The sequence below is a fragment of the Myxocyprinus asiaticus genome, chromosome 27, assembly GCF_019703515.2.
Source record: "Myxocyprinus asiaticus isolate MX2 ecotype Aquarium Trade chromosome 27, UBuf_Myxa_2, whole genome shotgun sequence".
Taxonomy (NCBI): Eukaryota; Metazoa; Chordata; class Actinopteri; order Cypriniformes; family Catostomidae; genus Myxocyprinus; species Myxocyprinus asiaticus.
In genome coordinates, this window is record NC_059370.1 from 40412540 (window position 1) to 40435623 (window position 23084).

Consider the following 23084-nt stretch of genomic DNA (forward strand, 5'->3'; position numbering starts at 1 on the left):
AACAGCATTTGTGTCAATGTTGATTTCCACAAAAATGAATTTTGACTTGTGCCTCCTTTAAAAAAAGAAGCAGAAACTGGGGTTACAGTGAGACGCGTACAATGAAAGTGAATGGGGCCGATCCGTAAACATTAAAATACTTTTTTCAAAAGTATAGCCACAAGATGCAAACAATATGCATGTTTAAAGTGATTTTATTGTGATAAAATTGCTTACTAACATTTTCTGTGTGAAGAAATTTCCAATTTTACCATTTCATTGCCATGACAATGTAATGCCATGAAAAGTAGAACCCTAAAATGACTGTAAAACTGATGATTTAAACAACTTTACAGCCCATATAATACATGAATTAAGAATTAATGTGCTTCTATAAATTTATAAGATTTAGATTTCTGCCTTTAAACCCTCCAAAAATTGCTTCACTGTAATCTCGATTTTTGCTGTTTTTTATTTTTTATTTTTTTAAGAAAACAAGTCGAAATTACGTTTTATGGTAATCGACATTGTTACACATGCTGTCGATTGAACTTGTGTTGAAACTGGAATATTCCTTTTAGTGATTAAAGTGATTTTTTTTTATCAACCAGAATACAATGAAGGTGAAATGTTATTTTATGCTCAATTAAAAGGTACATTTACTATGATAGTGCAATGGAAAAGATGTAAAAAATAATAGTAAAAGAAATGCTGATGAAATTTTTATCATAATTGGAAACCAATCCACATTCAATCTAATAATATTCTTCTGGATAAACAAAAGTGTTTCTAGATCTTATTCTTATTTTGAATCTGTGTTGGGTGTAATCTGATTACAAAGTAATAGTGTAATGCATTACATTTAAAGTTCTTGTCATCAGTTTACAGTTACAGACTTTCAGTGAAGTGTATTAAATGGTTACACATTTCTAAAATAATACTAATGTAGAATAGATTTAAAACATCATTTATTTGTATAAGTACATCTGTTTGCATTTGCACTAAAAAGACATTGTAAGTAGGATTGCCAACTTTTTGCCACACGAATACAGGATGCTTGAAGATTTTGAAATTTGCTTGCTTCTGTTTCACACATGACAATAAAAGACTGAGCACAAGCTGGTCTTGAATAAATTGTTTAAACAGTTGCAATAACGACAATTGTGCATGTGTAATTTATTTTTTTCATTGTGGGATTTAAATGTATCCAAGTGGCTCAAGTATTTTGACTACATTCACCAAAGTTTGTTCGGATCCATTTAATGATTCGGTGTCCATTTCTGGTGATGCCAGAAGGTGACAAATGAGTGTCTTGTGTGAAATGAGTTAGTCACTGAATCAACGATCAAAAGAAAATTTTAATCCTTTAAAATGTGTATGTCTACAGACCTACAAAGAGACTTAAGTAGAGGTTTTAAGCATTATAAGAACAAAGCAAATCTATCAGTTCTCTACAGTTTGTGAGCTGCTGAGCATGACTTTTATCAAAAGACAACAATAATAGTCTTATAATTACTAAAATATTGAGTTTTAGTAATGTCTGTACGTTTTCATGTACAAAAAAGCATGTCTACATATCTATTCACTTCAGTAAAGTGTTTTAAGAACACAGCAACATAGAGGTAAAAAACATGAGCTGATATAAAAAAATAGCTTTACATATTTAACACAGATCTAGTAATCTGCTTAAATTGGCAAAAACAACCAATCAAACTATTACCTCACAAACATAATGTAAAAAGCATAACTTAATGAAGACTCAGGTGCTGGTATTAACTCCACTTACTATGTGTGCTTAAAAGAAGGATCAGAATCAGAATGAGATTTATTGCCAAGTATGCATTCACATACAAGGAATTTGTCTTGGTGATAGAAGGTTCCAGTGCACAAACAATACAACAAGACAGAGGTAATACAAAATATATTAAAAATAAAAATTAATCGAAAATATAAGTTTATATAGAAACACAATACGACAAAATATAAGATTGTCCTTTGTTTTTTTCTGCAGTGCATTTCATGTAATGCTGCCAATCAAGAACGATATGCCGATAAATAACTCTCATCTGTGCATTCCTCATCTCAAGATTATTAATTTAGATCAACATCAATGCCGATAAAAAACATGGATAAATGAGCATTGTTGAAAGCAACTTTGTAGAAATGAACGGAGCCACGTTGATTAGACTGTCTCACTGACGGCCTGATTCGTAAGGGTTGTTTCGGCTCATGAAACTCACCTGTGATTGGCTGGATGGTTGCTCAATCAGACCAAAGTAACAAAACGCAAAGAATACTGTATACAAATCCACCAGTTGGACTCGATATGGGTTTAGCTTGGAAAAGTGTGGGGAACAAAAATCACCTTTTTAAAGAGTAAGGGCTACGCCCTTGCTTTTGAAACAGTGAGTATTTTAATGTTTACAGATTGGCCCCATTGACTTCCATTGTAAGTGCCTCACTGTAACCCAGTTTTCACTTCTTTTTTTTTTAAGAAGAGGGGCGAGTTGAAAATGATTTTTGTGGTTCTCAATATTATGCCACAAATGCTATTGAGCTTAACTTGTATTGAACCCAGAATATTCCTTTAACATAAAGAGCAATCCATTTATTGTTTCATGTTTTAGCCTTTATTGTTGTGACATCAGGCGAGTGAACTGCGCAGGTGCAGATCAGTAGTTTTTCCATCTACAAGCTGCAATGGATCCCGGCACCACATTTCAAAGAGTCTCTGAGAAACTGGGCTGGGACAAAGATGGAGGTCTTGATAAAGTCAAGGAGACGGTATAAAACACTTCACATATGTGTTTCTTCCCATCATTAACATAAAATTCCTCCCATGATGTCCCATTTCAGCATCTAACTGACATGCCTGTTACCTTTTCCCCCTTTACCTGTTGAGTTCTGATGATGAAGACTTTGACCAGTGTAAGTTAGGGTTGAAGATAGATTTATAAATAGTGCTTGCTTGGATGCTTGCGTTATGAATTTATAAAAATGTGCTTTTTTCCACATCACATTTTGCAGTTCTTGCTCAGAATGCTACACCAGAACCCACACTTCCAAAACTGTCCACATCAGCTGCAAGGAAACCAAAGTGAGAGATTAAAAATTGTTTGATATACTCTACTCGAAATGAGTTCAGTATTTAAATTGCCCATTATAAAACAGATAGTTCTTGTCCTGGATGCTGATTAGTCGATAATACACATTCTTGATATAAAAAACAATTATATATGTAACTGGTGGTGTTTTAATTTTTTTTATTTTATACCCTTTTCTCCCAATTTGGAATGCCCAATTCCAACTACTTACTAGGTCCTCGTGGTGTCGCGGCTACTCACCTCAATCCGAGTGGTGGAGGATAAGTCACAGTTGCCTCTGCTTCTGAGACGGTCAGTCCACACATCTTATCACGTGGCTCGCTGTGCATGACACCGCGGAGACTCACAGCATGTGGAGGCTCATGCTACTCTCTGCGATCCACGCACAACTTTCCACGTGCCCCATTGAGAGCGAGAACCACTAATTGTGACCACGAGGAGGTTACCCCATGTGACTCTACCATCCCTAGCAACCGGGCCAATTTGGTTGCTTAGTAGACCTGGCTGGAGTCACTCAGCACACCCTAAATTCGAACTCGCGACTCCAGGGGTGGTAGTCAGCATCAATACTCGCTGAGCTACCCAGGCCCCCAGGTAGATTGATTTATAAATACAGTACATTAGCAATTCTCTTACTCTGACAAGGCTTTAAAAATCACTCAGAACAGAATGAAGCAGTTTTATTATCAAATTAAATAACTGCGCTAAAATATATTTAACAACACTACCTATATTCAATCTATTTCTAACGTTATAACTCATCTTTGGCAGCTCTTCTACTTGTGGATTTACATTTCAACATACACTCACCGAGCACTTTATTATGAACAATACGGTTCTACTAAAGTGCCCAACGTGGTCTTCTGCTGTTGTAGCCCATCCGCCTCAAGGTTCGATGTGTTGTGCATTCCGGGATACTATTCTGCTCACTACAGTTGTACAGAGCGGTTAGCTGAGTTACCATAGCCTTTCTGTCAGCTCGAAACAGTCTGGCTATTCTCTGTTGACCTCTCTCATCAACAAGGCGTTTCCGTCCATAGAACTGCTACTCACTGGATGCTTTTTGTTTTTGGCACCATTCTGAGTAAACTCTAGAGACTGTTGTGCATGAAAATCCCAGGAGATCAGCAGTTTTTTATGCATTGCATTGCTGCCACATGATTAGCTGATTAGATAATTGCATGAATATGTAGGTGTACAGGTGTACCTAATAAAGTGGTCGGTGAGTGTATATGTATATACTTATCAATGAAACAAAATAAAGATTAAAACATACATTTAATAAAAATGGGGTGATGCATGTGTGTCTCCGGCATGGGAGGCGGGCACGCTAACGAGGAGGCTAAAGGCTACAGCCTCTAGCGTCAGTCGCTAGTGTGCCTCTTGAGGCCAGCAGAGTGAGGTTTACATACTGCACAGCTACCTACCAGCTGGCTCCCTTTACACTCACCCCCCTAAACCTCACTCCCATCCGGGTCACGGCACCACTGTAACCAATCCTACTCGACCCGCTCCAAACAGGACTTGAACCGGCGTCTCTGGCATGGGAGGCGGGCGCGCTAATGAGGAGACTAAAAGCTACAGCCTCTAGCGTCAGTCGCTAGTGTGGGGAGTGAGGTTTACATACTGCACAGCTACCTACCAGCTGGCTCCCATTACACATGTGTTCATCAGATCTTTCTCTCCTCCCTCACACATGGAGCATTGCAGTGTTTGAGGCGTGTAGTTGTTTCGTGACACCCTTTACTAGTCTCCTTCAACCTTCTTTCATTTGCGGTTTAAGACGATCTTTGGTTAAATGTCTGCTACAGGCCTCCGTGTGAAGAGAAACGGTGAAATGCACTTGAAGTCATTGCTTTCTCAGATCAGCTTGGGCTGAATTAAAGCTCTGAAAACTGTTCTTCCAGAAAGCTGTACACAGTAATGTTCAGAATGTTTCTTCTCCTGTCTCTAAAAATATCCATACTTTAAAATCTTCATCCGAACACTCCTTTTAATTGGTGTTTCGGGAACTAGGCACATGTAAACACACAACCGGAAACTAGCGGGCCGCATTATTTCAAAGCGATAGTATGTCATCAGGCTCAGTGCAAGTAGTCAGTTGCAACATTGAAAACATGCCTTTTCAAATACTTCCCCCCCAACCCATGCAATTGGTCAAGCCAATGTTGCTGTGTTGGGCTGGACAGGTCACTGAAAACAAACAGAGCAATTTTTCACTGTTTTTGAGGAAATCAACCTACAAATGGCTAACTTATTGTTGTCTCTGCTGCTGCATATTAAGCTGGGATTGGAGAAAGTATTTTAACATTAAAAAGTTACATTCTTGAGCTTTACTTTATCCCAGAAGAACCTTTCTGCAAGACTATATCTGTTATGTTGACAGTGGATTTTGACATTGATATTCTGCTGTTAGAGTGTGTAAAACACCCGGTTGTTTCCTGCAGTCTCTGTCTGTATCTGAATCTTCTTACTGCCACAGCTTCAAACAGAGCAAAGAGGAGCTCACCAGTAAACTCTACCAACTCTACAACACCAGCGTGTTTGACAATCAGGTACATGTGCAAACCATGTGCACATCACTAATTACTACCCAATTCCAAAAAAGTTGGGACACTATGCAAAGTGCCAATAAAAAAAAAAAAAAAAAAAAAAAAGAGTAAGAACAAGGGTGGTTTGAAGCTCACCAATTTGCCAACAGATGCTTCAGCAAATAATCCAGTTCTTTCAAAACAATGTTCCCCAAAGACAAATTGGAAGGAAAGAAGATCAGTGAAATTATGTTTTGTGGTCTAACAAGTCCACATTTCAAATAATTTTAGGAAAAGACAGCCATTGTGTTCTCTGGGCCATAGAGGAAAAGGACCATCCAAGCTGTTATAAGTGTCAGGTCTAAAATGAATGAATGAATGTTACATTTATATAGCGCTTTTCTGACACTACACTCAAAGCATTTTAGATAGTGAACAGGGGGTTCTCCTCAATCACCAACAGTGTGCAGCATCCACCTGGATGATGGGACAGCAGCCATAGCGTGCAAATATGCTCACCACACACCAGCGGTTGGTGGAAAGGAGAGAGTAGAGAGCTTCAGCCAATTAATGGATGGGGATTATAAGGAGGGCATGACTGAGAGGGCCGATGGGGGAATTTGGCCAGGACACCAGGGTTACACCCCTACTCTTTACGAGAAGTGCCCTGGGATTTTTAATGACCACAGAGAGTCAGGACGTCGGTTTAATGTCTCATCTGAAAGACGGTGCCTCTTTACAGTACAGTTTCCCCGTCACTATGCTGGGACCCACACAGACCGCAGGTGAGCACCCCCTACTGGCCTCACTAACCTCTTCCAGCAGCAACCTTAGTTTTCCTCAGGAGGTCTCCCTTCCAGGTACTGACCAGGCTCAACCCTGCTCAGCTTCAGCCTGGCGAGAGCTATACAAGGTGATATGGATATTCCAATTCTAAACTTAACAAACTTGTGTCTTCAGTGCCCCAATGATTAATACGTGTTATTAGAAGAAATGGTGATGTTACAATCATGTGATTTGAAATTAGTGTATATTAAAAAGTATCAAATAATGTGTTGTTGTAGTGCTTTCAAGATAGCACAGGGTGAATAGAAATCAATCCTTTTTGTTTTTATTGGCATTTTGCACACTGTCCCAACTTTTTTGGAACTGGGGTTGTACTATTACTCCTGCTCATGCTTATGGGTTTGAACTACTGTAGTTTGAACATGCTATTTTTTATTTTATTTTTAGTCATATCTAAAAACCATAATATCTAGAAACTTGTGGATGGCTCTTTTGACTTGGGCCAGTAAGCAACCACCCACAACACCCTAGCAACTGCACAGCAACATGCTTAAAATCACAACACCCAGAACACCTTAGCATTGTGGCAGGGAGCTTGACACAGGCAAGCACCGCTTAATTTATTCAGAAAATGAAAATCAAGTTTGTTTTTGTAATAAACATTTATTTCAATGTGGCCTTAAATATAAATTTAATTCCAACCCTTCAGCTTCCTGATGATATGTCTGTCACATGGAATAAGAAGATGAGGAAGACCGCAGGATATTGTGTCTCGGGTCAAGAGCGTGGCACTGAGAAACGATATGCCCGCATTGAGCTGTCTGTCAAAGTGTGCGACTCTGCAGGTACGTGTCAGTACTACAGATCGGTTACGGGATACTTTAGTTCATGAAATGTGTCATGATGCCACATGGCTCATAAACAATATTTGTGATAGTCATGGGCCGTTGGGGAGGTTCTATGCCCGCAATGCCATGCTGGCACATACCGAGCTGCCCATGGTCACCCGCTGTCACAGTTATGAAATTTACTACAAGTACCAATATCAGTGTAACTGCTTTAAGAACACGTAAGTGTGAACCTTTCTTACTTCCAACTGTTTGCTTATATAGGTTGCAATAAAAAAATAAATGTTGTTTGCTAAGGCAAAAATCACTACTATTATTGCTCATACTTGGTGTTAGGGATTTGAACAAACCCCTTTATACTAAGTATTACCACACTACTTGATCATTCATGCTACACACATGAACGATACCTCAAATTGTGGGGCTTGTGAGGAGAGTTGTGCTGTTACTTTTCTAAGCGATCATACATGGCATAGACTCTGCTATAGCATACTAACAAACTACTTTTACTTTTCCTGCCATATATAGAATGTATACTTTGCACAGTATGCAAATGATCTGTCCACAACACTAGCATCAGGGCTGAGACTTTTTCTTCATAAGATGTAAAAATGTCTTAAAGCATCATGTGTTTTTCAATGGACAACAGTGCCTATTTGTAAAGTGTTCATGATCAAATATCAATGTAACCGTCTCTGTCGCACGGGATCGGACATCACTCTAAGTCACAGGACACCACCAAGTTTGTGTGTGCTGTGCACTGGACAGCTTGTCTTACTGACTCCTTCAAACCGTGGGGACCAACAGCCTTCGCCACCTTCGTAAAGGAGAACTACAGCTGTGCGAGACAAGAGCTGGCGGGCAAGAGTGTCGCCGAGGTCATGCGCAAACTCAGTGCCAACTTTGCAAGCAAGACTCGTGTCAGTCAAAGCTGATCTCTGATTAGACACAAACACTTGAGAATACCTCATGCCATCAACACTGCTGCACTAGTTAGAGTTTGGTTAGGAAGGTCTGGGCGAACTTGCTGGGAATCGATCTTTTTTTATAACGTGAAATTATTTTATTTATGATTAAGGGCCAAAGCCTTGTGATTTGAGCCTTATCACTTGTGAGCCTCATTTATGATTTCACAGTGGTGGCTTGGTGGTTAAGGCTCTGGGTTAATGACTAGATGGTCAGGGGTTCAAGCCCCAACACCGCCACGATGCCACCGTTGGGCCCTTGAGCAAGGCCCTTGACCCCATCTGCTCCAGGTGTGCCGTATCATGGCTGACCCTGCGCTCTGACCCCAGCTTGGCTGGGATATGCAAAAATTGGGGCAGTGGTAGCTCAGCGGTTAAGGCTCTGGGTTACTGATTAGAAGGTTGGGGGTTCAAGCCCCAGCACCACCAAGATGCCACTGTTGGGCCCTTGAGCAAGGCCCTTGACCCTATCTGCTCCAGGGGTGCTGTATCATGGCTGACCCTGCACTCCGACCCCAGCCTAGCTGGGATATGTGAAAAAGAAGAATTTCACTGTATATGTGCAAATGTATAATGTGTGATAAATAAAGAAAATTATAATAATTATATACTTAGTTAATGTGTTGTTAAATCTCAGGATGTGGATCCAGTTACCAACTCAAGTCTTAACATCAAAGGGAACTGTGTTCTGTTTTCTCTGTTTCTGTGTGATTCAAGTTGCTTAATTATACCTCTTCTAGTGTATGTTAATTCGTGTTTACATTTTTTCAGAATAAACAATTTGGTTATTGCATTCTAATTTTTTCTTCATAATGGGCATAATACTGGATCCAAGCAGACATTTAAACACATGACTTGCATATTATGTACTTAGCTAAACATGCATGCAAAATATCAGTTGCTTCAATAATGTTTCTGGACTCCTTTGAGTAGATTTTATTTGATTAGAAACAGGTCTCATGACTGAATAGGTTAAACTCTGAATGGATGAGCTTGTAGTTAATGTCCATAAATGACAAGAGCAGGGAATGTTTTTTTTTTTTTTTTTCTTGTACTCTTCACAGTCATTATACCTTTAATGCATTCCTCAGGTCTTTAGTGACCTGGTACCTCATTCCACCTCCTTTACCTCATCATTAACATCGAGTCATGCCCCCACTTCTTTAGTATTTCTCAGCCTTTCTCTTATTCTATGAATCGTCTAACAATAAAAATAAATTAAAATTGAAAAAAATAAATCAAAATAATAATAATAATAATAATAATAATATATATATATATATATATATATATATATATATATATAACTGTTTAATTACCAAAAGTATATGGGGTCTTTAGTGACCTGAGATATGTATTGGTGTCAAAATATATATTTCCACTTCTATAAATCATATTTTTATGATTATTTCATAACTATTTGTTTACAATCACAGGATATCTATTTCCTTGTTTATTACAAGACAAAAGAGTGCCTTATTCATACAAAGGACTACTATATCATGTCAATTTTCTGCGCAATGGTGGTTAATTATCAGTATTACAAATGTGTGTACACATACATATTATACATGTTATTTGTTACTCAAAGTAGCGCTGTTTCAGTGATTGACATTTGACATTGCTATTTGATGAAGAAGCATCAGGGAAGTGAACTATAGCAAGTACAACTCATGAACAGTATATTACATGGCTATTGACATTTGGGTGTACTACTGAATTTATGTAAGTTGTGCATCTGTTTAGACTGAAAAAGTGCCTTAGAAAATACATTTACATAGTAATTTATGTGTAGCTTATGCGTTAAATATAGCTTAATATGTGTTTGACATGTTGAGTCTCATAAAATTTCAGCGTGGAAGTAATGAATCCCGTTTTATAATTTGTTGCATCATTTATTTGATAAATGAAAAATAAAATAACTAAATATATTCCATTTGATTTTTTTTAAATTGTCTTAAAAAATGCATATAATTGTCTTTTAAACTATCTTTGCATTTTGTAGATCCATTAGTGATAGATTAAACTGTCGGGTTGCTAAAGAACCGAGGTATGTAATAATGTTTGGCAAAACGCCCATGCATTTAAGGGTTAAGCAAATCTGTAAAATGTGTGATCAGCATACAGTATATTGTAATTTAAAGGGATAGTTAACCCCAAAATGAAACTTTTGTCATTGTTTAATCACTCTCATGTTGTTCCAAACACGTATTACTTTCTTTCAGGGAACACAAAAGGAAATGTTAGAATTACAACCACAGTCACTACTGACTTTCATTGCATCTTTTTTCCATACAATGAAAGTGAATGGAGACTACAAAACTCCTGTTTTAATGCCTCGTTTAGACAATAAACCCCAAGACCAGTAATCTCAAGAACAGATGCTTGATATATTTTACTCAACTTTAAATAATACTTAAATAGCATCTCAGTTGTAATCAAGTGCAAAACATCTGAAACCAATTTGAGAGAGACATGTGCAAACAGGAAAAATACAACCACAGGATGACATTATATTCGCTTAAACTGCTGAGATCTCTTTACAAGCTGAGGCACAGAGAAAGGTACAATACACACATCCCTGAAAGTGTAATGTATTATAAAGCATACAAAACACTGATGCTAGAGTCAACTGAAGCAATTGTTAACGTAAAATATAGGCTTATCATCAATCATTTAGATAGGCCCTGGATAGTTCAATCGGTGATATAATCACATTTAAAAAAATATTTTAACATTAACAAACCCTAAGGCATAAACTCATATTACAATCACAGTTTCAAAGAATATTTGAGTGCATACTACACCTTTATATTAATCTGTTGTATGCTACTGATTATATATTTAATGCTAAGATTTAAATATATAGTCTGTAAACAGTTGACGTCTTTGCTATTTGGCAAACACCCATGGACCTGAAATGACCCCCGGGGTTGACAGGCATCAAGGTTTTGGAATGGTACTGTGCATAAAACTGTGAAATCATAAAAAAAGATGTTTATATAGCAATTAACATTTCCTATGCTTATGGTGTCAGTACAAACTTGTTTTCTTCATGATGCGAAGAAATTCTAGTTGGTTAACTTCCCCATCGCCATCTCTGTCTGCTTCATCAATCATTTCCTAGAAGACAGACAGACATGGAAAAATAAATCTATTGCATAGACTTGCATTCTTGAAAATTCTGAGGGACAATCTTCTTGTATTCTCATTAGACCAGAAAGCAAATATTTGTTTCTCGGTTATTGTCATACCTGTAGCTCTTCATCTGTGAGGTTCTCCCCCAGTTCTTTGGCCACTCGCTTTAGATTCCGGAAAGATATTTTTCCTGTCTCATCATCGTCAAACAGCCGAAATGCTTTAAGAATTTCTTCCTTAGAGTCCTTATCAGCCTTTAGAAAACATTAATCAACATGTCTGGTTTATATTCACCCCACAATCTTAAAAAATAATCTTAAACCTTATGGGTAAAGATATACTGTAATTAGCGGTAGTGATCGAGTCATATAAATAAAGATTTAGTATGCACTCAAATTTTTACAGTGTATATACTGTGTATATACATATATATATATACACACACTGATCAGCCACAACATTAAAACCTCCTGCCTACTATTGTGTAGGTCCCCCTCGTGCTGCCAAAACAGCGCCAACCCGCATATTAGAATAACATTCTGAGATTATATTCTTCTCACCACAATTGTACAGAGCGGTTATCTGAGTTACTGTAGACTTTGTCAGTTCAAACCAGTCTGTCCATTCTCTGTTGACCTCTCTCATCAACAAGGCGTTTCCATCCACAGAACTGCCACTGGACACCGAAAATCCCAGGAGATCAGCAGTTACAGAGATACTCAAACCAGCCCGTCTGGCACCAACAATCATGCTACACTCCAAATCACTGAGATCACATTTTCCCCATTCTGATGGTTGATGTGAACATTAACTGAAGCTCCTGACCCGTATCTGGATGATTTTATGCACTGCACTGCTGCCACACGATTGGCAGATTAGATAATCGCATGGATGATTGTTGGTGCCAGACGGGCTGGTTTGAGTATTTCTGTAACTGCTGATCTCCTGGGATTTTCACACACAACAGTCTCTAGAATTTACTCAGAATGGTGCCAAAAAAAAACAAAAAACATCCAGTGAGCGGCAGTTCTGCAGATGGAAATGCCTTGTTGATGAGAGAGGTCAACAGAGAATGGCCAGACTGGTTCGAACTGACAAAGTCTATAACTCAGATAACCGCTCTGTACAATTGTGGTGAGAAGAAGAGTCTGAGATGCGTGTCGGCGCTGTTTTGGCGGCACGAGGGGGACCTACAGGATATTAGACAGGTGGTTTTAATGTTGTGGCTGATCGGTGAATATATATACATACATTATAACATATACAGTATATACTGTGTGTGTGTGTGTGTGTGTGTGTATTTAATTTTTTTACAGTTATTATATGGGCAAATCTCTAAACATGGACATTTTCATGACAGATTTTGTTAGATTCACCAATGACAGTTTTATCAACATTTCAATCTTACCATTTTTTGAGTCATAACTGTCAGAAAATCATTGAAAGAGATCTTGCCAGTAGCATCTTTATCCACCTCTGTAATCATTTTCTTGATTTCCTCCTTTTTAGGCTCAAAACCTAATGCTCGCATGGCCACCTGGATAGTTTGCATAATTCCCCATTAAATGCATTTGTTCAGTACTTTGTGCATTGACATAACAGTCTTGTGTAAACTATCACTCAGAGACCCTTGAGTCTCAAAGTGATTTTGCATGTTTCTAATAATTGTGTGGCATTATATCTCACCTTTAACTCCTTCACTTCAATGTAACCAGAGCCATCAGTGTCAAACAGCTCAAACGCCTCTCGGATCTCCTGTCTTTGCTCCTCAGTCAGTTCAGGCTTTGGATTCGCTTTTTTACGAGGGGCTACTGCCCCCAGTGATGGTCTTTTAGGACTAGTGGCCTATATTGAAAATAGAACAGAACAGAATAGAGCAATATTTAGTGCAGATAATAAATACAGGACAAGAGAGAGAGAGAAGAAAAAAATAATAATAATAATACAGTATAATACTCAATAGAGAATTATACAATGCCCCAGTGTAAAAATGGACAATGCATATGATAACAATACATAATGCTTAGAATAAGACTGTTTGATGATTATTATGTGAAAGAAGAGCAGTGGACAATGGAAACCTGTGATATTATTTAGTCATTTTTAAATCAATAATTGTAAATACACTCATACATCCTCTACTGACATGGAAGGACCTATACCAGTAATAAGCATCACATATGGTTACGTAGGGCCAATAGGCTACAGGACATGCGTTAAAAAGGAAATATATATCCAATAAACATTGTTTAACGGAAGAGATGCTACTTATATTAATCGCAAACATAAATACACAAATCACAAATATTGCAACATAGTTTCATTAGCAGTGACTCACCATCTTTATCAAAAGAAGACCAACCAGACGCGAATTTCTTTAACCTACTATGGTGAAGGACTGTCTCATGAATATTAATTACGCTTCGTGACGTTCTGCCTGATTGGCGTGACGCGACGTGAGTGGTGAAGTCTCGGTTAATGAATATTAATTAGTTTGCGTTCCTGACGTTCCAGAAAGCAACGTCAAGACGACTCAATCAATATTCATGAGCTAGGCATTCGCCATAGTAGGATTGAATCTTTTCCCAATAATAACGATTCTTTAAACAAACTGGAGGATACACAAATTTTTCTTAGGGGCTTTACAAAATTATTTATCCACACATCCCATCTTTGGGAACATTGCTGGCTTTGGTCTAGTGGTGATGATGTTTCTGGGGGCACAGACAGCAGATAAATGTAAATAAATGTATATTTATTAGTATATTTCGTGTCGTATTTTGAATATTTTTATACAATTATTTGAAATAAAACAAAACAAATTTAAATAAATAAAAATGTAAATATATTTTCATGCTGGTGCTAATGTAAGGTTATCTAAACATTTTTTTTTTAGTTTCTGTTTTATTATTATCCTTTTGTTATTTCTTTACCTCGTCAAGTCATGTAATTACATTCCTGTACCTTTTGCATATTCCAGAAACAGCCTAACAAATGCACAAATATACGAAGCGATATATCCACTATTCTCCTATAATTTCCGAAATAATAAACTCCTTAAATCACACATGGGGGCGTGGCTGTTTATGTCATTTGAGGAGGTGAAAGTATTGGTGTTCTCTGTACTGATTGGTTCAAGCAGTGGCGCTCATTGACGTTGCTTTTCTCTTATTGGTCAAACTCGCATGTCAGCGCGATACCTTCTAGTCGGCTGAGCCAATCAGATGATTCTCCGCTCTCTGCCGACGGCTATGACGGAGGTTGTACACGTGAGTGATGTTTAGCTGAAGGTTTACAGAAATAGAAAAAACGATTTACACATATTTTATCTTGAACTTCTAACTTACTTGCTCGTTGGACATGATGTTAAGTATGGTTTTAGCGAACAAATTCAACTAGACTAAAACAGAAAACATTGTGCAGTAGATGGTGTAAAGTTTAACCCACGTGTTACTTGGTTTAAAATATTTTTTATTATACAAGTTAATGTTTTTATTGATCTTTAGACTTAAGGAGCTGAGAGAACTACACATGGCAACTCTGTTTACATGTATACTTTGTATACAATCTTTTGCATACTTGCACCATTGTTCATTAATTGCTAATTACACTGTCAATCAAAACACAGTCACATCTAATCTATCTATAGACCTTATTCACGCTAGCGCCATCTTTGATTTTTAAAGGGAATGACAACAAGGCTGTGAGGGATGTACACGATTAAAACCACTTGCCTAATATTGTGTTGGTCCCCCTCGTACCACCAAAACAGTGTCAACCCTTTCTCACCACAATTGTACAGAGCGGTTATCTGAGTTACCGTAGACCAGGGGTGTCCAAACTTTTTCCGTCGGGGGCCAAATGCAGAAATAAATACGGTGCAGTGGGCCGCATCACTGTAATAATAAAAAAAATGGCTAGAAGCTACTAGATTGCCACTATGCATAATATTTATATTGTACGCTAAATATTATTCAAGTTTTAATCATAATTTGTGCTATATGGTATGCATGTATAGGCTCTACATGTAAATAAAGGATAGGTATTTCACTTACAAAGAACACTTGTAATGGAACAGTGATGCGTTTTATATAAAATATTACTCTTTATAGCTATACAGTTATACCTTCTGTTGTTACTTGCGTTACAAATACGATTTTAATTTGATCAAAATGATTGCACTTTATTTTATTTTGTAGATGTGCATGTGCAAGCTGAGCGTGTGCATCAGGCACAGATGTGCAAGTGTTTTAAGTGCTCTCTTCTACAGTGTGTCCTCACTCAAATAGCGTTGGGAAGCCCATGAATAAATTTTTTCTAGGTTTCAACCAAATATCAGAACAAACCAATTAATTATACTTCCCAGTGATACAGAGGACGTTCTGGAAGAGTATGCTCAGTTCGCACGTCTTTGTGCACGCAAAATAAACTCTACAGCCACTCGCACAACAGCAGCTCTACTCAGTTGTATGATTTGAAGTATTGGGACATTTTTACCAAGAACAAGTACATGAGTAAAGTATCTAACATGATGCTAATCCTTTAATAAATGCATAATTCTTTCTGTGTGGCGGTTCATCATTGGAAATAAGGAGTATTACAAACTCCTGTTGAACTCTGCCAGTGGATGAAGCTGATGGTGACAGCACAGAACGCACTAGTGGAGATGATGCGCTGTGAACAGTGGCTGCACGTGATAGCGGCATCCAGTGCCCAGAATATTAATTTCATATAATTTCTCCATAGCGAGCCTAAATCTGTTCTATTTCTAAAGTCTCTCGCGGGCCGCATCGGAGCAGTCGGAGGGCCACAGATGGCCCGCGGGCTGGACTTTGGACACCCCTGATGTAGACTTTGTCAGTTTGAACCAGTCTGGCCATTTTCTGTTGACCTCTCATCAACAAGGCATTTCTGTCCACAGAACTGCCGCTCACTTAATGTTTTTTGTTTTTGGCACCATTCTGAGTAAATTGTAGAGACTGTTGTGTGTGAAAATCCCAGGAGATCAGCAGTTACAGAAATACTCAAACCAGCCCGTCTGGCACCAACAATCATCCATGCGGTTATCTAATCAACCAATCGTGTGGCAGCAGTGCAGTGCATAAAGTCATGCAGATACAGGTCAGGAGCTTCAGTTAATGTTCACATCAACCATCAGAATGGGGAAAAATATGATCTCGGTGATTTGGAATATATGTTAAAATATATTCTCAGTCTTTTCTTACTACGATGAGAACAGACACAGAGGCAACAAGAGTCAAAAATAAATAAAATCGCAGATGTAGTTTATTGTTCAACCGAAATCCCATAATCATAAAAAAATAAGATTTGGTGCATAACGTGGGATTTTTAACTATAAACAAGCCCGAAACAAACCAGGGACTCTTATTGTGAAATGACAGCGACTTGACTCCGTTACAATGCTCTGTATTTAAGGTTGAACCAAATTAAGCTTTTTATAGCCTATTTTTTGTGTGGTATACTGTTTATACAGTATATTTCAACAGATGAGGTTTAATGAGGAATAGAGTTTACTACTATTCCTATTTATATACTGTAAGATATTAAGTTGGAGACACGATGTATGTGCCGATGTGGCATGTTTCCATAGTCGCTTTTTTTTTCTTTTTTCTTTTTTTGCATGCCCTCGCTTCAATTTAGAAAACTTGATTATCTAATAAAAAAAACAAAATATGCTTTGATGTGAGGATAAAAATATGGATGATATTGTCAAAGATGAAAGATTTAGATACCGCAGATCCCCAGGAGGAGTCAGTGATTGTTTTTATTTCACCTCTAGAGGCCACTGTTATACTGTAGAATCCTCAAATGCTGTTCACAGAGGAACATGGAGGAATAAAAAAACTATCTGCAAATAATGTATGACATATTTTATTAAGTCATTTATTTGGGTCACAGGAAAATGCCCATGTTCCCAGATAAAGTATGTCTGGAATCTGTTCATACAGCTCATCTGCATACCTGAAGAACATACATTTTTACCAGCTGAAAAGTGTGTCCTTCATTAATTACAGTACATAATCTGACAAAACGCAATTTGGGACGCAGCTTCCATTGGAAGTAATGGTGCAGAGACAATTTAGATCCATTAATTGGCAGATTGTCATTATCTTGACCAGAAGTTGGCAACCAAGTTTTGCCATTTATAATTTTTCTTGCTACTCCCATTTAAAAATATTCCTTGCAGTGACATACCCTCATTTACACAGATTTTTTTGACAGCAAAAAGCAGTAAAAAAAAGTTAACCGAATTGTATATCCTCTGTGAGTGCATACACAAGCAGTTTTGTCCCACTTTTTGAGTGTTTGGCTTCCATAGACCTCAAAATGAAGACAGGCTGCGTGAAGGGTAAAAATACATATCATGTTCCTTCCTCTGTCTGTCTCATCACTTGTATGCCAATGATTACCTTGTCAATGGTGGAACGCATGCTTACTGCGACGGAAATAATCTGTCTGAACTGCATTCATAAGTATAAATTGTATACATTGTGCAGTGTACGACCACAAACTGTGATGCACACCATATTTCTGAAGCTAAAATAGAAATGTTGTGATTAATATAGTACATAAATAATGCAAGTGAATGGGTGGCAACATTTTAAAGCTCAAAATCACAAAAGTCAGCATAAAAGTAATCCATATGACTTCGTGGTTAAATCAATATCTTCTGAAGTAATATGACAGGTGTGGATGAGAAACAGATCACTTTCACATTCTTCTTCTTGTGTTTTTTGTGATTTACATTCTTCTCTGCATATTGCCCCCTGCTGGACTGGGACTAGAACTTCTAGCAAAAAATAAATATTGATCTGTTTCTCACCCAGACCTATCATATCACTTCTGAAGGTATGGATTTAACTACTGGAGTCGTATGGATTACTTTTATGGTTCCTTTATGTGATTTTTGTAGCATCAAATTTTGGCCTACAGAGCTAAAATATTCTTCTAAAAATCATAAGTTGTGTTCTGCAGAAGAAAGTAAGTCATACACATCTGCGATGGCATGAGGGTGAGTAAATGATGAGAGAATTTTCATTTTTGGGAGAACTATCCATTTAAGGGCTCTTGTCAGATCTGGATGAATTTGTCAATAAGAAGAGAGGTTTGAAAACATTTCTAGTAATTATTACGGTGAAAATGTGAACAATGTCCCACAGACAGAATATTAGGGACTGACAGTCTCAGTCACCATTCACTTTTAAAATATATAGAAAAAAATACACATTCACTGAAACTAAATAGTGACTCAAGCAAACATTCTGTCTAAAATCTCCTTATTGTGTTGCATGGAAGAAAGAAAGTCATACGGAACAGCATGATAGTGAATGATGACAGAATTTCCATTAATAATAATAATAATAATAATAATTTTGTAATACATGTTAAATGTGTATTATGTAATGGAATAAAGGGGAGTTAACTTCCAATATGTCATTTGTGAAAGTAACGAGTTACTCACTACTTGAGTACTCTTTTAATTGGATACTTTCTTACTCTTACTCAAGTAATTATTTATTTTAGTACTTTTACTTCTACTTGAGTAATTGTTTTACAAGTAATTGTACATTTACTTGGACATTTTTAGGTTACTCTACCCTCTGCAAGCATAAGCTATTGTATGTCAATCATAAACATAATTACTGTAAAATACTGTTCATTTTTATGATTTTTTTATGCTTATATTACATCTGATCATTTCTCAAAATGCATGAATAAAGTAGGTTTTTCCGTAGAATTCTACTAGCCCTAGCTCTGTAACTAGTAGAATCTCAAACTCAACCACCAGAGATATTCAACTAAAAGTGAGGGGAATTAACTTTCTCACCCCCATAAAACTAAAATAAGAGAAATCTCAAACCTGAAATGTTCTGCATGCACACTATACTTACCTAGGTACCCCCTAAAAAATTTTAGGCTGAGACTCGAACCCTTCCCATTATAAATTGACCCTAAATGTGGAACTTTGAGCAATCTTGAGCATTACATTAGGACTTAAGTTCTAAGTCTAAAGAACAAAAATTTGCAACATGTTTATATATGTCCATGTACCTTGTAATGTGCTCTAGAGATCAGTTTTTGTTCCAAGGAGCTAGGACCATCCTGAGCCGAGATATTGAGGTTTTCGTAAACTGCTGTATAACCAAATTTTGTGTGCCATGACACAAAGATGGCCGTCGTGGTTAAACGAAGTAAAATAAAAATAAAAAATGGGTGGTTTTGCATTACCAATACATAGAGCTAATCACCCCAAAAAAAAAAAAAAAAAGGAACATTAAAAATGGTCAAGCAACCTGTATTGGACCACATGTGATGGACTGACCCAAAAGCTACTATTGGCACTGATTAATCTATAAAACTGATATACCGGTTTATCTGAGCTATAAAGTTGTTTAAATAGTAGTTTTTACAGTCATTTTAGGGTTTGCTGTGTTACGTCTTCTTGGCAACAAAGTCGTAAAATTGGATATAACTTTACACAAAGGTTAGTAAACGATTTTATCTCTAAAAATATCATGTTAACGCATATTGATAACGTCTTGTGGCTATACTTTTGGAACAGTGAGTATTTTAACATTTATGGATTGGCCCCATTCACTTCCATTGTAAGTGCCTTACTGTAACCCAGATTTTTTGCTATTGTTCAAAAAAGGAAGGACAAGTCGAAATTAATTTTAGTAGTAATTAACATTATGCCACAAATACAGTCGATTAAGCTTAACTTGTGTTGAACACCTAAAATTGCTTAAGCATTATTGCTCCCATCCATATGGCCTACAAAAGAAAGTAGATGGAAAAAGACAGTTGTTTTAAAGGTGGAGCAAGCTGTTAATTTTTTATGAAATATTACAAAGGTTAAAACAATGAGACCAGGAATGTGTAATAGGAAAGCAAATTGGGTCAAATTGGACCTCACCTAAACTTTAAAGGCACCTTTTTGGTGGATGTATTATGAGGTAATCTATTTCCACAACAACAAAAAGACCAGTTTGTGAAGAACGTCAATGATTTTAATCATCATGATATCACACCTGTTAAGTAATTATAATTATATAGTAACTATAGGATGGACATAAACTCTCTATTACTTACTGAGCATTTTCTCTTTCCATTTCCATTTCTCTGTCTTGCGTATTTCATGATGCATCATAATATGTGCCATTCACATCATCTGTCACATATGTATATAACTATTATTTCACACTAGTAATCCTTTAGCGATACATGTTACGCTGCACAAAAAACAAATGGCAGTGATGTTTCCCCAATCATGCATTTTTCCAGTTCCTCCAGCAGGTGTTGGATGGGAGGTGGGAGTGTTGTTTAGATTGCTGAGATTCCCTATCTTTTGAATCACTATCATTATGACTTACGTGGTCAAACCTGTTTTGACCCATTGCAGTAGGTGTTACCCACTATGAAACTGCATCGGGCCTGTTAGCTCTGTCTCTCGACGCGCTCACAGGGGTGTGAATGCGTCTGATGGCAGCAGAATGCTAGCCATTAGGTTAGTGAGTATCCTAGAGACCACATACACTCCATTTGTTGTTAACAAGGGTGTGTGAGACAATTTTACACACTGTGGTTTGGATTGGTGCCTCAGTGTTCATTTAGAGACACTTGAATCAGCTGTTCATCTTGACTGAACATTGCGTTACCATTGGCAAATGTTTACCTAAGAGGTTAGTTTTAGGCTGTCCTTACTTTGGAAAGTCCACAATTTGTAAGTTGTGTTGTTTTAGTGTCAGTGGTCTTTCAAAAAAAAAAAAAAAAAAAAAAGAAAGAAAAATGCATTTCATACAGACAATGACTTAGATAAATCTCTCCTTTAGTGAACATTACTGAATTGAAATTTGTATATAAATTATATAATTAAAAATACACATTTTGTATTTAATGTCCAATATACAGTATATATATATATATATATATATATATATATATATATATATATATATATATATATATTTCATGTTCAATATATATATGTATACATACAATTTTATTTTACATTTAAATATGTACAGTATATATTAAAATTAAAACAAAACAAATGTCTGGGTAATAGTATAATCTTGAGATCATAAGAAAAAAATTCTTATCAAAAGGCTGTAATAAAAAATTAATATTTAAAAAATTAAAAGAAGAGAAAAAGTCAAGCAGTTCTAAAATATTCATATTTTTAAAAAATCCCAACAAATCTGTCGGTGTGATGTAACTAACATGCAGGAAGCCATTTTGCTATCATGTGACTGCATAATAATGTCAATAAGTTTGTTAAAAAACACTGGTGGCCAAAAGTTTGGAATAATGTACAGATTTTGCTGTTTCGGAAATAAATTGTTACTTTAACCAAAGTGGCATTCAACTGATCGCAAAGTACAGTCTGGACATTACTGATGTAAAAAAAAACCCAGCACCATCACTATTTGAAAAAAAGTAATTTTTGATCAAATCTAGACAGGCCCCATTACCAGCAGCCATCACTCCAACACCTTATCCTTGAGTAATCATGCTCAATTGCTAATTTGGTACTAGAAAATCACTTGCCATTATATCAAACACAGTTGAAAGCTATTTGGTTCATTAAATGAAGCTTAACATGGTCTTTGTGTTTGTTTTTGAGTTGCCACAGTATGCTATAGATTGCCATGTCTTAAGGTCAATATTAGGTCAAAAATGGCAAAAAAGAAACAGCTTTCTCTAGAAACTCGTCAGTCAATCATTGTTTTGAGGAATGAAGGCTATACAATGCTTGAAATTGCCAAAAAAACTGAAGATTTCATATAACTGACTCTAACAAGGACAGAAAGAGATGTGGAAGACCAGATGTACAACTAAACAAGAGGATAAGTACATCAGAGTCTCTAGTTTGAGAAATATATGCCTCACATGTCCTCAGCTGACAGCTTCATTGAATTCTACCCGCTCAACACCAGTTTCATGTACAGCAGTAAAGAGAAGACTCAGGGGTGCAGGTCTTATGGGAAGAATTGCAAAGAAAAAGCCACTTTTGAAACAGAAAAACAAAAATAAAAGGTTAGAGTGGGCAAAGAAACACAGACATTGGACAACAGATCATTGGAAAAGAGTGTTATGGATCTTAACCCCATTGGGCTTTTGTGGGATCAGCTAGACTGTAAGTCGTGAGAAGTGCCCGACAAGACAGCCACATCTATGGCAAGTGCTACAGGAAGTGTGGGGTGAAATGTCACCTGAGTATCTGGACAAACTGACAGCTAGAATGCCAAGGATCTGCAAAGCTGTCATTGCTGCACATAGAGGATTTTTTGATGAGAACTCTTTGAAGTAGTTTAAGAAGTTCTGAACATTTGTTTCAAATTGTAATAGTAATTTTTCATGTTATTAATGTCCTGACTATACATTGTGATCAGTTCAATGCCACATTGAATTTAAAAGTACCAATTTCTTTCCATAAGAGCAAAATCTGTACATTATTCCAAACTTTTGGCCACCAGTGTATATATTTTTTATTGCATTGTAAGTTTAGTTCAGGTTTTTTAATGATTTAACCCAGAAAACTGAACTTGGAACTTGTATTTTGAAATAGTTTTTTAAACAACTTTTCATCATCTCTGACATATTTATTTGTCATTGGCCCCAAAACAAAAATGCAACCTGCTGCACTCTCCACTGCGAATATAATAAACACTCAAATCAATTCTCACTGCACCCTGTTCTTAATACATT

General features: G+C 36.8%; 1 protein-coding gene and 1 pseudogene across 1 annotated transcript; one reads left to right on the plus strand and one right to left on the minus strand.

Annotated features, from left to right (window-relative positions):
* The first annotated feature begins 2679 nt into the window (after positions 1-2679).
* LOC127417841 (germ cell nuclear acidic protein-like) lies at positions 2680-8183 on the plus strand (annotated as a pseudogene).
* Positions 8184-9539: 1356 nt separating this feature from the next.
* LOC127417892 (centrin-1-like) lies at positions 9540-13758 on the minus strand. Its single transcript, XM_051658153.1, has 5 exons — positions 13690-13758; positions 13038-13196; positions 12760-12888; positions 11468-11605; positions 9540-11336 (listed from the first exon to the last, which is right to left on the minus strand). The coding sequence occupies exons 1-5, from the start codon at positions 13690-13692 to the stop codon at positions 11247-11249; spliced, it is 519 nt and encodes a 172-aa protein (XP_051514113.1). The 5' UTR covers positions 13693-13758; the 3' UTR covers positions 9540-11246.
* Positions 13759-23084: the final 9326 nt, after the last annotated feature.

Excerpts from the sequence above, each read along its gene's own strand:
- LOC127417892 (XM_051658153.1), bottom strand. Across the intron at positions 12,889-13,037 it reads TTGAAGTGAAGGAGTTAAAG|GTGGCCATGCGAGCATTAGG; the intron begins GTGAGATATAAT and ends CAAACTATCCAG. Across the intron at positions 11,337-11,467 it reads TCACAGATGAAGAGCTACAG|GAAATGATTGATGAAGCAGA; the intron begins GTATGACAATAA and ends TCTGTCTTCTAG.